Source organism: Panthera uncia, chromosome X, assembly GCF_023721935.1.
Source record: "Panthera uncia isolate 11264 chromosome X, Puncia_PCG_1.0, whole genome shotgun sequence".
NCBI lineage: Eukaryota > Metazoa > Chordata > Mammalia > Carnivora > Felidae > Panthera > Panthera uncia.
In genome coordinates this window covers 46,584,935-46,600,441 of record NC_064817.1, presented here as the reverse complement: position 1 = coordinate 46,600,441, position 15,507 = coordinate 46,584,935, and the positions used below count along the sequence as shown (strand labels likewise).

Genomic DNA, 15,507 nt, shown 5'->3' with positions numbered 1-15,507 from the left:
GGAAGCCTAAGTAACTTTCCATCTTATTTAAGTCTCCTAGTATATTTTTAAAATAAAAGAATGCCAAATTAGGAATATCAAAATTGCTATAGTTTAAAATTTTTACATTTAGTAAATTAAACTGTATGATGAACATTTTCCATCATGATGATCTGGATCTATGGCTGGGATAATCACTTCATTTGAGGATAATGTAAAAATTCTGAATTTAAGTCCATTTGTGAAAATGAGACACAGGCTAAATGGCTATCCTGATACCCTAATCCCAGTCCCTGACAGGAATTACTCAATTTGTTTCTATTTTGACTCTGCAAATCAACTGAATTTGGAGCAGGCTATCTCCTCAAAGGGCAAGCTCAGTCTCTGATAATGGTTTGTCAATAAACATAGCGGGCTCAAAATGATGCGAGTCCTCTTTAATGAACCAGCAAGGCTTGTTTCAATGTTATATATTCACTCTCCCTGCTCCCGACACACATGGTGAGAGTATATATGATATCACGTATGGAGAGGCCAAAAGAGCAAACGTAGAAAGGGGTCTTGAGGTGAACTTATGCTAGGATTGCCCCTGGCCCTACTTCCCACGTCATTACCTCATCCTTCTGGATCACAGAACCAGGAACATACACTTACACCATCCAGACATGTAGCATAAACTTAGGGAATGAGTGACAACCAAGTAAACAGTAAAAACATGTAAGAATTGCTATACTTTTATTTGAGGGAAAGAGATAGCAGGTTAGGATATACCTTTCTTGATTCAATAATGAGTAAGTGGATAAACTGTGAATAATAGTTGGAAAAAACCCAAAACAAAAGCAGAACTATAAAAAGAACATAATATTACAACATTTAAGAGATAAAGAATAATTAAAAGAGTAAATAAAGTCACAAACAAAAATTAATGAACTAGAAAGAAAAAATAGAATTAAGAGGTTAAAGACCTGGATCTTTTCAGGGAGAAAACAAAATATATTAAAAAATAGAGGGGCGCCTGGGTGGCGCAGTCGGTTAAGCGTCCGGCTTCAGCCAGGTCACGATCTCGCGGTCCGTGAGTTCGAGCCCCGCGTCAGGCTCTGGGCTGATGGCTCGGAGCCTGGAGCCTGTTTCCGATTCTGTGTCTCCCTCTCTCTCTGCCCCTCCCCCGTTCATGCTCTGTCTCTCTCTGTCCCAAAAATAAATAAAAAAAAAACGTTGAAAAAAAAAAAAAGATACATTGCTTCTTAGCCTTTTGGCAAAGATCAAGTGTAAAAATAGATAAACATCTGGCAAGAATAATTAATTATATTCCTCGACTGTTTGAAAGAAATTTACCTGCCAAATTGTCTGAGACAGGCCTCAGACAACATCATTTTTCCTATGGCTATTGATTTATTGCTATTTTCAATGCCAGTGTCTTATTTTGGTATTCATTTCCCTATAAAATCATCCATGTCCTTAAAATTATTAAATATATTATGGCAGACTCTGTCTTTGTAATTATCTCAAACACCCAACATCACACAGCACTGAAATAATAACCCCCCCCTTCCTAATTTGCTGTTCTGAGGAACACTAATAGGCCAAATATTATTAGTTGTGTTTAAAAGAAAAAATTTTATTTCTTAAATAGGCTTGGGAAATGTTGAATTAGACAAAGTTAAATAGTTTTTACTCTTAAACTGAAGAACATACTCCTTAAAAAAATAATAGTCAATATTTACTGCATAATGACTCTCTAAGAGGGGCTATTGTATACAGCATTTTGTAAACTTATTTGATCATCTCCTATAGGAATGCTTTTTTAAAAAAATGCAATTTAGAATTGCGACAACAACCATAGTCTGGTTAAAATGGGAAAAAAGATTGCCACTGTCACTTTTATTATTTAGCACTGTTTTGGGAGAGTTTAACCCATGCAGTCAGAAACTATGTTATAAATTTTGAAAAGAGGGAGAATATACTATTGTAAGTCATAATTGATATGATTGCTTACCAGGAATAACTCGAAAGGATCAAATGAATATCTCAAAAATTAATAAATTTCAGTAAAGTGCCAATTTAAACTTAATTTATGAAAATATATTCTTCCCCAACATAGCAAAAATCATCATATAGGTAACATATAGAAAAAGAGTTCCCAATCACAGTATTGTTTCCTGTATGTCCTGGAATATACTTATCATAAATTATATAGGACTGAAATACATAAAACTTTCTTGAAGGACATAAAACACTTTTTAAAAATGAGGCAATGTATGGGGCACCTGGGTGGCTTAGTTGGTTAAGTGTCCGACTTCAGTTCAGGTCATGATCTCGTGGTTTTTGAGTTGGAGCCCAGCGTCAGGCTCTGTGCTGACAGCTCAGAGCCTGGAGCCTGCTTCAGATTCTGTGTCTCTTTTCTCTCTGCCCCTCCCCTGTTCACACTCTGTCTCTCTCTCAAAAATGAATAAACTTAAAAAATAAAAAAAAAATGAGGCAATGTATTTTTTTCTGGAAAGCACTGCAGTTCTGTAGTTCCTAACATCATATCAATTTAATACGATCCCAATCAAACTTTATTGGCGGGGGCTACTAACTGTAAAGTTAATCTGGTAAAATAAATGTGTCAGAATCATCAGAAAACTGTGAAAAATAAAAATAAAAAAGATGAATAGAAGACTTACCCAAACAGATATGAAGTTTTGTTTCTAAATTAGTAATTACAGGATGGTGGACTGGGACTACAATATTCAGTGGTACTGAGAGTATTCAGACACATAAGTGTGTGTGTGTGTGTGTGTGTGTGTGTATAGACACATACATATACATAAGTATATATATAACATATCAAATGGGGGGATGGGCAACAAGATAAATAATGGCTAAGAACTGACTAACCCTTTGGGGGAAAAAAGTTGGAATACCTAAACTCATACATCAAAATAGCTCCAGATAGGGCAAGGAATTTTTTTTTAACAAAACCATTAAAATTAAAGAAATACAAAATTTATAGAATCTTGGGGTGGGGCAATCCTATTAAACATGATCTTAGAGCCAGAAGGCAAAAAAGGAAAGATTTATCCATTTTAAATTTTTTTATTTAGTCATTTTTAATGCATTTTTCCCTGTGCACAAGAGAAATAACTGATAGAGTCAAAAGATACAGTTTCCTTTATACATAGCAGGTAAAAGTAATGCAAACATCACATGACACTTTTCAGTGAAAGTTACATTTCCAATTACAGATCAAAATGCTTATTAGGGTCTCTTTATGGGAGAAGATGAGAAGGAAGTCTTAGGTAAAAAGCACTTTCCTGGCATTACTACACTGATCCTTCAGGCTGCACAAATTAAGGTCATATACAGTTAATTGGAAAATGTTGACACAATGTCACACTGTAAGTCTTCTGTACAGTTAAATGTATACTTAGAGATACCAGGATAAACATTTCTACTATATTTTAACTGAACTTGCCTAGCCAACATTTTCACTGAGTTTATCAAAGATGCTGTAAGATTCTACAAAATTTTGATATACCTAGCTCCAGAAATATTTCTTATATTCTTTCCCATTTTAGTTACACATGTTCTGCTTAGAATCTGTTGTAATATTTCTGGATGTACAGTTCCAATTGTGCTTACTGTACTGTGTACAAATATAGCAAAAAAAGAGCAAAGAATGGTATAAATCTTACAGCATTTTGCTAGCAAAAATACATGCCAAAGTCACAATAAGCAATATTGTACCACAAATTAGAGAGCTTTAAATAGTTTGCTTCTGTTTTTAATTATTTTCATTCTACATTAAGTTACTATCATAGGCTAATGTTTAAAATGCAAATAAAGTGGACACCTGTAGGACAAAGCTTATTCATCCAACTGTGAAGGTTGATACCAGTTTCCAAAAATCACAAAGAATGCAGAATAACAAGAAGTGTTTGCATGCAACACCTTTGAGTGAAACAGCATTGACTACCACCATTCAAAACAGGGAGGGAGGGAGGGAGGGAGGGAGGGAAGGAAGGAAGGAAGGAAAGAGGGAGGATGGAAGGAAGGAAAGGACAGTACAGGAGGGAGGGACAGAGGGATGGATTCCACTTTAAAATGCATATTAGACTTATAACTAGACAGACTTAAAAGAATCAAAATGAAAGTAAAGCACGATTTTGTGTGTGTTTAAAGATTTAAGAGCCATTATCAAAAATAAGATACATTTTTTTCAAGGTACAGAAATGTAATTACGATGGCTGTGAGCCCAGCAGCCTCTCAATAGCTGCATTGATGTCGCCTCCTGTTGCTATTAGAGCCTGCAAGTTTGCCTCACGGTTTAAGAACCCCATTGCGTTGAGCTGTTCCAGTTGTTGCTGAAATCTGACTTCTGGATTTGGTAGCTGTGGAGGATTTGCCCCAGCCAGAGCCTGCACCATTTGCTGAATGAACTGCTGGTTGGGTCCAGATTCTGATGTTGGGCTAGTGGTTTCATTGGGTGTAGAGCTAGACACAGTGGGCCCAGGGGGGCCACCAGAGCCAGTGGAGCCAGGGCCTGCAGGGCCAGTGGGTCCTATGGGCCCAATGGGGCCTATGGGGGTAAATGGGACTATGGGACCTATGGGGCCTATGGGTGTGACTGGGCCTACAGGGCCTATAGCGGTTCCCAGCACCCCTACCCCCACACCTGGAGTGAAGCTTGGAATGAGGCCAGGAGCTTCAGTGGCTAATGTCTGTAGCCCCTGCTGGATCTGCATTAAAGCCTGCATTGCTCTTGGGTTTGACATGGCTGACAGTGTGTCTGGATTCTGCATCTGCTGCAGGAAAGCTGGGAGCTGTGGACGCATTTGCTCCTGCAACTGAGGATTTGCAGTAAACACTGGGCTATTCAGCATCATCTGTGCAGCCAAATCTGGATTCTGGCTCAGCGACTGCATCATGCTTCTCATGTAGGGTGCAGACAGCATATTCTGGATCAGTTGGGGATTTTCAGTTATCTGTTGTAGCAAGCTCTGCATTCCTGGGGTACTGAAGATGCTGGCAACATAGTTGGCTGCAGCCACAGTGTTCCCAGTAGCACTGCTGGAGCTACTGCCAGACCCACTGCCACTGCTTGTGGTTGTGCTGGTGGTCGCAGAACTCTGGGTAGCTGGTGGTGGCGCCCAAGGATTGGGTAGTGGATCTCTATTTTCTGTGCGGGAAGGCTGTGTACCTTCCCCGGAGGAAGAACTGCTCCCCACCGAGGCAAACGGATTACCTCCAAACTGCTCTTGTGCAGCATTCAGCATGGGTTCTTGAATGTCAGTGTACATGCGTCGTAGAGCATTGTAGCCACCTGGGATGCTTTCAAGATTGCTGAGAGCCAGGTCTTGATTTCTCATCATCTCTTGCATCATGGCTGGATTCCTGGCAATTTCAAGGGTCTGCCTCATTATATCTGGGTTGTTGAGCAGGTGACTGATTTCTGGGTTTCTCTGAATCAACTGCTGCATCTGTGGATTGGCCATTATGAGCTGCCTCATCAGATCAGGATTTGAAAGCATGCTCTGAACAAAGGGATTTTCCATGATTTGGATCATCATCTCGGGGCTGGACAGGAGCTGCTGCTGCATCTGGTTCTGGAGCTCAGAGAAGTTGGTCGAGCTCAAGCCCAGGCTGCTAAGGCCTGCAAGTCCTCCCAGGCTCCCCAGCCCAAATGGGTTACTATTTGTGGAAATAGATGTGGAGTTACTCCTGGGAGTCGACGCGGAGGTAGTGTTAGTTCCCGCGGCATTACTAGGCTGTGTGGACTGGCCCTGAGGTCGGTTCTGGCTTTTAATTACAAGATGAACAGTCAGTCCATCATGGATGCCATGTTGGATCAAGGTATCTTGATCTTTTAAGATTTTTCCGGCAAAAATCAACACTAGCTGATCGGTTTGGGATTTGAAGCGTTTCGAAATAGCTTCTTTAAACTGCTGGACTGAGCTATTCTCGGGCACCGCGAACTCCTCTTTCTCTTTGGGGGTCTTCACAGTGACTTTGATGATTTTTGGCTCGGCCGGGGCAGAGGCAGGGCCTTGGGCTGCAGCAGGGCCGCGGGAGGGGCGCGGGGGGCCGCTACTCTCGCCGTTCTCAGCCATGGCGGCCGCGGTGACGCAGGCAGACAGGGAAGGCGCGGGCGGGCGAGAGAGAGAGCGAGGGAAGAAGGAAGGAAGGAGGCGCCGCCACAGCAGGCTGGGCCGGGCCGGGTGGGGAGCGCAGAGCACGGTACCTCTGTGATGAAGACTGCGGTTCCCTGGTCCTCCAGTGGAGATAAGGCTCCGTAGGCCGCGGGGGAAGTCTCTGCCGTTCAGGTCTCTGGGCCTCCTTCGCCGCTGAGTGATCACACCAAGCGCACTCCCAGCAACTCCTGCAGCCGCTCTGCCCGCTCCTCCCCGCCCCGTCCCCTCCCCCAGTTCCGAGCTCGCCTCCCCGCCCCCTCTGCTGACGCGGCGCCAGGCCCAGAATGATAGATTCGACTCGGTCAAAATTAAAAACTTCTGTAGTGGGGGGGTGGGGGCGAAGGAGCGAGAGAAACAAAGAGAGAAAGAAACAAAGAGAAAAGAGAAGACGAGAGAAAAAAGAGGGAAGAGGGAGGGAGAGAGAAAAGGAGCCAGTTTCTGAGAAGGACATTAAAAGACCAATGGAGAATATATTATATATGTAAATATATATGCACTCCATAAGGCAAGGAAGGATGAAAGCCCGAATCAAACTGACCCCATGTAAAAGACGAAAATTGAAAAAGAACTCCGACTAAGCAAAAAGGAAAAGATTAATACCCCCAGTGGGGGAAGGGGAAAAGACTGGGCCTGAGCATGCATTTTACAGAAGAAGCACAAATGGCCAATGGGCATGAAAATGGATGCTTAAGCTCACTAGCAATAAAAAAATTCAATTAGAATAATGAGATTCTACATCTGCCTTTATCATATTGTAAAAATGAAAAATAATGATAAACCTTATCGTCAACAAAGCGCTGAGAAAATGCATTCTCATGTCCGTTAAAGTGTAAATTTTATAATTGTGAGGCAATTTGAAAATATATATCAACATTTTGAATATTTCCACCTTTATTTAGAAATGCCTTATTTAGACACCTCCCCTATGAAACTAAATAAGGATGCAAAAATATATATGTATAAAGTGTATATGAACTGCAGTATCTTAAAAATTATTTTTAAAGATAATCGCACACCATTGGTGAAATATATTATCATACAATAAAATAATATGTACTGTGTGTAAAAAATGGGTGGTTAATTCACACGATATAAAGTATCTTTAAAGATATGTATGAAATAAATAGTAGTTATAGGGAAATCACAGTATTTTCACTTTCAGCTTTTTACATTTCTGTATAGTTGGAAATTATACAAGGATGTATGTTTCAATACCAAAAGATAAAGTGAAGATATTTTTTTATTTTAAAACTATTTTTAAACAATTTGTATAGGTAAATTCTCTTTAAGTGTATGCATAAATAGAAATCTGGAACACTATTCACTGGTATATTAATTTTGGTTATTATTTAGTGTTGAAATTATGAATAACTATTCCTTTCATTTTTTAAATTAGATTTTAAATTTTCCTATAGTTTGTAGAAGAATGCACTGCATTTATAAATTTTTAAAATTCAGAAGGTATTTGGGGGAAGACTAAAGGTAGAAATTAATGAGAATACAATTTTAGTGGCAAACATTAACATGTTTACCTAATTTAATTAAGATTAAGAAAGAGAAGGGTCACCTGGCTGACTCAGTTGGTTAAGTGTCGGACATTGGCTCAGGTCATGATCTAATGGCTATATATATATATATATATACCATATACATGGTACGAATTTATATATTTTGGATACAAATCCTCTCTTAGATATGTCATTTGAAAATATCTTCTCCCATTCCACAGGTTACCTTTTAGTTCTGTTGATTGGTTCCTTCACTGTGCAGAAGCTTTTTTATTTGATGCAGTTCCAATAGTTTATTTTTGCTTTTGTTTCCCTTGTCTCAGGAGACCTATTTAGAAAGAAGCTGCTATGGCTAATGTCAAAGATCTTACTGCCTGTGTTCTTTTCTAGGATTTTTTTCTAGGATTTTTATCATTTCATGTATCACATTTATGTTTTTAATCCATTTTGAATAATCCAATTAAAAATGGGCAGAATACATGAATAGATATTTTTCCAAAGAAGATATACAGATGGCCAACAGATACATGAAAGAATGCTCAACATTCCTGGCCATCAGAGAAATGCAAATCAAAACTACAGTAAGATACCACTTCAAACCTGTCAGAATAGCTAAAATCGACAACAGAAGAAACAAGTGTTAACAAGGATATGGAGAAAGGGGAACCCTCTTGCACTGCTGGTGGGAATGCAAACTGGTGCAGCCATTGTGGAAAAAGGTATGAAGTTTCCTCAAAAAGTTAAAATGGAATTACCCTACAATCCAGCAATCTTACTACTGGTTATTTACACAAAGAATGAAAAAAATACTAATTCAAAGGGATACATGCACCCTGATGTTTATGGCAGCATAATCTACAATAGCCAAATTATGAAAATAGCCCGTGTCCTTTGATAGATGAATGGATAAAAAAGTTGTGGTATATGTATATACAAGGGAATATTACCCAGGCATAAAAAAGAATGAAATCTTGCCATTTGCAAGGACATGGATGGAGCTAGACAGTATTACCCTAAACAAAATAAGTCAGTCAGAACAAGTGCCATATGATTTCACTCATATGTGGAGTTTGGAAGACAAAGCAAATGAACAGAATGGTAAAAAAGAGATAGAGGTCACCAGGAGGCAGACTCTTAACTATAGAGAACAGACTGGTGGTTGCTGGAGGGGAGATGGGAGGGGGGATGGGTGAAATAGGTAATTGAGATTAAGGAGATTGCTTGTTGTGATGAGCACCAAGTGATGTATGGAACTATTGAATAACTATATTGTACACCTGAAAGTAATATTACACTGTTTTTTTTAACTGGAATTTAAATTAAAAAATATAGTATGATTAATAGAATACAGAAGATAAGAGGAGTGAACTAGATCTAAATATATTAATGTGTATAGATCTCAAAAACTTAATTAGTACAACACTCTATGGTGTTTATAGATGCATTCATATGTATGTGAAACTAATGGAAATATACTAGAGTGACTCCTACCAAACTTACAGTCATGAGGAACCCTAAATAGAATAAGACACAGAATAGTTACTAAAAGGAAATTGAATAAAATCTATTTCATCTTTAAAAATGAAAGGAAATATGACAAAATAGCAACAGTTAATTATTGGTGGTGGGGATATGAGTATTTGTTATAATACTGTTGTATTTTTCAGATATTGAATTCTCTTAAAATATAAAGGAAATATCATAGAGGTACACCTGGCTAACTCGGTCAGTAGAGCATGCAACTCTTGATCTCAGGATTGTGAGTTCAAGCCCCACATTGGACATAGAGCTTACTTAAAAAAATATCATGCCATCTTTTTTGAAAATTAAAACAGAATTAACCATTTATGGAACAAAATGCAAATCAGAGTTCTTATTAGAGTGAATTTAGAAAAAACAATAATGAGAACAAATACCTCAATAATTATGATGGATTTTCTGATGTGTTGTCTGAGGATCTTATCAAAAAAAAATCCAGATTTCTTGGCTCCACTCCAAATCTACCAAAATAAGTGGTGCTCAGGAGTGTGCATTCTTATTAAATTCCAATTTAATGATATTCGAAATACCAGGTACTATGTGAATGAACTCAAGCAAATTTACACACTCAAAGACCTTAAGTACCAAACATAAAGGTTGAAAATAAATGAGTTAGGCAATCAAATAAAAAAGACAACAGAAAACAAAAGAGGGAAGAAGGACACTGGCTACAAAATGGTAAAAGCAAACATTAATGAAATAATAGAAAAAAAGATTTGTTCAGTAAATCCAAGAAATTCTTTGAAGGTGAATGGCTAACATTAACAACACAGAAAACAACAGGTGTTGGCAAGGATGTGGAGAAAGGAGAACCCTCTTACACTGTTGGTGGGAATCCAAACTGGTGCAGCCACTCTGGAAAACAGTATGGAGATTCCTCAAAAAGTTAAAAATATAACTACCCTATGACCCAGCAATGCACTACTGATATTTACCCAAAAGATACATAAATACTTACTTGAAGGGATGTTTATAGCAGCATTATCAATAATAGCCCAGTTATGGAAAGAACCTAAATATCCATCAACTGATGAATGAATAAAGAAGGTATGGTATTGGGGCGCCAGACTGTCTCTGTTGGTTCAGCGTCCAACTCTTGATTTTTGCTTAGGTCATAATCTCATGGTCTTGAGATCAAGCCCTGAATTGGGATCCATGCTGTGCATGAGCCCACTTAAACTTCTCCCTGTCTCTCTCCCTCTGTCCCTCCCCCTCTCTCTTTCTCCTTCTTTCTTAAAAAAATTTAAAAAAGAAGGTGATACACACGTACACACACACACACTCACACACACACACTGGAATATTACTCAGCCATCAAAAAGAATGAAATCTTGCCATTTGCAATGATGTGGATGAAGCTATAAAGTATTATGCTAAGGAAAATAAGGCAGTCAGAGAAAGACAAATGCCACATGATTTCACTCATATGTGGAATTTAAGAAACAAAACAGATAAACTAGGGGGGGAAAGGCAAACCATAAAACAGACTTTTGGCTATAGAAAACAATGAGGGCTGCTGGAGGGGAGATGGATGGGAAGATAGGTTAAATAGGTGATGGGCATTAAGGAGGGCACTAGTTGGGATGAGCACTGGGTGTTATATATAAGTGATGAATCACTAAGTTCTATACCTAAAACTAATATATTACACTGTATGTTAACTAACTGGAATTGAGATAACTTGATAAAAAAAAAAAAAAGACATTCTTTGAAGAAGCAAGTCAATTAGATAAACCATCATTAGGTGATTCTTCTACAAGTTCCTTACCAAAGAAAACAGCAAGTAGCAAAAGCACACTCATCTTCTTCCTGATGTCTCCCCAAAACACATTTTTTTTCTATTGTGAACGCTTTATCAAGAGAGCAGAATTAACAATAAATAGCAATCATATTGGAGTCCCTCCGTAAAAGAGAGTTTCTGAGAAACCAAAATAAAGGCCTTATCAAATGTTCTCCCCTGTAGGGACCACAGTTTGGGCGCAACAGACAGAGATTTAGTATTGTTCTGGCCATTGTTGTTTTCTCCCCTCCCCTAGTTTTATTGAAATATAATTGACACATAACATTGTGTAAGTTTAAGGTGTACAACTCATTGGTTTGATACACTTATATATTAAAAATAGATCACCACCATAACATTAGCTAACATCTCCATCATTTCACATAATTACCTTTTATTTTTGTAATGAAAATATTTAAGAATTACTCTCTTAGCAGCTTTCAAGTATATAATATGGTATTATTGACTATACTCACTATGCTGTATGTTAGATCCCAGAAACGTATTGATCTTATCATTGGAAGTTTGTACACTTTTACCAACATTTCCCCATTCCCCCCATCCCTGTCCCTGGTAACCAACACTCTACTCTCTGTTTCTGTAAGTTTGGCCAAAAACATATTTGCTTGAGTTCCTTTCTTTTATTTTATAGATCATATGATTTTATTCCCTTTTTTTTTACAAAAAATATCCATTTTAATGTTTAAATTACTTACAACTAAATAACAGCATTCCAGTGGTTGAATAAACATGCTTTTGTTAGTGTGAAGCACATTAATTAGTTGAATTTTAAGGAAAGAACAAAATAAATATATAAAATTAGGATTGCCTGAGTAGATTAAATCATATATGAAGGAGATATTTTTTGAAATTATGAAAAAATACTCTGTACAATAACAAACAAATTACAACTTTTGCTTATAACAAAGAAAAATGGGCATCTGTATTACTTTTCTAGGAAACTAAACATGATCAAAATATATTCAAGAAGTAGAAAATCTTCTGATTTGTTCATTTTAGCCACTCTGACTGGCGTGAGGTAATATCTGACTGTGGTTTTGATTTGTATTTCCCTGATGAGGAGCGACGTGGAGCATCTTTTCATGTGCCTGTTGGCCCTCTGGATGTCTTCTTTAGAGAAGTGTCTACTCATGTTTTCTGCCCATTTCTTCACTGGATTATTTGTTTTTCGGGTGTGGAGTTTGGTGAGCTCTTCATAGATTTTGGATACTAGCCCTTTGTCCAATATGTCATGTGCAAATATCTTTTCCCATTCCGTTGGTTGCCTTTTAGTTTTGTTGACTGTTTCCTTTGCAGTGCAGAAGCTTTTTATTTTCATGAGGTCCTAATGGTTCATTTTTGCTTTTAATTCCCTTGCCTTTGGGGATGTGTCAAGTAAGAAATTGCTGTGGCTGAGGTCAGAGAGGTTTTTTTCCTGCTTTCTCCTCTAGGGTTTTGATGGTTTCCTGTCTCACATTCAGGTCCTTTATCCATTTTGAGTTTGTTTTTGTGAATGGTGTAAGAAAGTGGCTAAAATGAACAAATCAGGAGACTATAGATGCTGGCGAGGATATGGAGAAATGGGCACCATCTTGCACTGTTGGTGGGAATGCAAACTGGTGCAGCTACTTTGGAAAACAGTGTGGAGGTTCCTTAAAAAATTAAAAATAGATCTACCCTATGACCCAGCAATAGCACTGCTAGGAATTTACCCAAGGGATACAGGCGTGCTGATACATAGGGGCACTTGTACTCCAATGTTTATAGCAGCATTTTCAACAATAGCCAAATTATGGAAAGAGCCGAAATGTCCATCAACTGATGAATGGATAAAGAAATTATGGTTTATATACACAATGGAATACTACGTGGCAATGAGAAAGAATGAAATATGGCCTTTTGTAGCAACGTGGATGGAACTGGAGAGTGTTATGCTAAGTGAAATAAGTCATACAGAGAAGGACAGATACCATATGATTTCACTCTTATGTGGATCCTGAGAAACTTAACAGAAGTCCATGGAAGAGAGGAAGAGAAAAAAAAAAAGGTTAGAAAGGGAGGGAGCCAAAACCTAAGAGAGTCTTTAAAACTAAGAACAAACTGAGGGTTGATGGGGGGTGGGAGGGAGGAGAGGGTGGGTGATGGGTATTGAAGAGGGCACCTTTTGGGAATGAGCACTGGGTGTTGTATGGAAACCAATTTGACAATAAATTTCATATTTAAAAAAAAAAGTAGAAAATCTTAACAGATAGTGGTGCCTGGGTGGCTCAGTCAGTTAATCATCTGACTGCGGCTCAGGTCATGATCTCACGGTTCTTGGGTTTGAGCCCCATGTCAGGCTCTGTGCTGACTACTTGGAGCCTGGAACCAGCTTCAGATTCTATGTCTCCTTCTCTCTCTGCCCCTCCCTTGCTCATGCTCTGTCTCTGTCTCTCAACAATAAATATGTGTTCTTTTTTAAAAAAAGAAAATCTTAACAGATAAGTAAGAAACTTGTAAGAAAAAGAATAATAAATTAAATTAGCTATTTTGAAAGTCAGCTTTCTTGCTCGAAGTGACAGCTAAGCTTATGCTTTTATTTCCTCTATTTATCAAATCCCATTGAACTGATAGAAATGACCTGAGAAAAATAATAGATCCCTAAAAGTATTGGAAAGATGGAAAGAGTGTCCTCCTGAATCTTCATGTTATATACCGAAATAAAGTCTAGATGAAAAATTAAATAATAATGTTTGCCAAAAAGTGTTAGAGTGAATATTTATATAACCTTGGTATGATGATAGCCTTCCTAAAACAGCAAAGAAAAAATTGGAAGAATTGATAGATTTCATTAAATAAGGATTTTAAAACGTTTTTACGTTTATTTATTTATTTTGAGAGAGTGGGAGAGAGCAGGGGAGGGACACAGAGAGAGGGAGAGAGAGAATCTCAAGCAGGTTCTTCACTGTTGGTGCAGAACCCGACATGGGGCTTGAACCCACAGACCATGAGATCACGACCTGAGCCAAAATCAAGAGTCAACTGACTGAGCCACCCAGGTGCCTCAGGATTTTAAAAATTTAAATTTAAATTTTTAAAATTTTAAAATTTCTATATGTCAAATATACAACAAAAATAAAAGTTTAAAGTCAAACTAAAAAGTTTACATTTATGACACATAAGGAAGGTCTTGGCATTCTTGGTATAACAGACTTCTTACAAATCACTAGTTTAGTATATGTGCTGCCGAAGCGAGCACAGAAATCACTAGTTTAAAATGAACATGCAAATAAAAAATTAGACAAAGGACATTAACTGGTGTGTTAATGTTAGAAAAGGGAGAAACAGGTCAGATAGAAAAGAAGGATGGAAGGAAGGGAATGAAGGAGGAAGAGAGGAAGGGAGGGAAGAAGAAAGGAAGGAAAGGAAGAAGAAAGGGATATATATATCCCTTTCTTTAATTAAAAAATACAAATTAATATAACTGTGAAATATTTTTGCCTATAAGATTAAAGAGACTGATAATATTTCGTCTTGACATCATTGATCTAAGACTGCTTAGGTTCAAATTCTGGTTGCACTACTTCCACTTCTTAGGTGCATGATATTGTGCAACTAATTTAACCTTTCTGTACCTCATTATTCTTCATCTGTAAAATGAAGAGCAATTTTGGAATCCAATAAATTAACATACATCAAACACTTAAAAAAACAATGCACTATTCATAGTAAGCACTATATGACTAACAATATTATTGTTATTAAAGGAAACAGGTATTGCAGACTCCACGTGGAATTAGGTTACTTGGTAGGTACAGCTTATCTGAAAGACAATTTGCTAATAAATACCAAAAGCTTGATAAAACATATAATTTTATTAAGCAATTGCTCTTTTAGGAATTTGTTTAGAGGAAGTAACTCCTTTTGTTGAGGTCTTGAGGTGATTTTACTAATTAAATGCTGTTTTGCCTTCCTGGAGTATATATTTAGAACTTAAGGAAAATCCCATGGTTGTTCTCCACTCCTGTTCATGCACGTGGGGACAAATAATACAATCAGTGTTAGAGAGACAATGTGAGGTACAGTGACAAAAGCATAGACTTAATCCAAAAAGCTTGGGATTGTAACTCAGGCTTGGTCACTTATGGCTGTATGGCCTTACTGCAGTTCATTTCATTTCTCTGAACCTCAATTTCTTCATCAGAAAAAAATAATTACTATGCATACAATTCAGGGTAGTAGTTACAGGCAGTAAAAAACATGGAAGAAACATTGATTTTCTGACATCCCCTCACCTCTGAAAATTAAATGAATGAAATAAATGTGCCCTTGGTAAATTACACTATGAAATGAAAACTAAAATCAGAACACAGGTACAGACCATTGGGCAGACATATATTTTCTTCTGGAGAATGTATATTCAAATTATCTATCATTTTTGTTTTGACTGAGTGCTCCTTATAATCTTCTAATAATTTTGATTTTTTTCATTTAGTTTGTCTACAAAGAAAGAATGTGCAAGTTAAGCTTTCTTGAATGTGCCAGAAAT

At 37.6% G+C, this 15,507-nt stretch overlaps 1 protein-coding gene across 1 annotated transcript; it reads right to left on the bottom strand.

Moving 5' to 3' along the window:
* Positions 1–3,279: 3,279 nt before the first annotated feature.
* On the bottom strand, positions 3,280–6,206 carry UBQLN2 (ubiquilin 2). Its single transcript, XM_049644628.1, has one exon. It carries the CDS (start codon positions 6,069–6,071, stop codon positions 4,200–4,202), a length of 1,872 nt encoding a protein of 623 aa, XP_049500585.1. The 5' UTR covers positions 6,072–6,206; the 3' UTR covers positions 3,280–4,199.
* Positions 6,207–15,507: the final 9,301 nt, after the last annotated feature.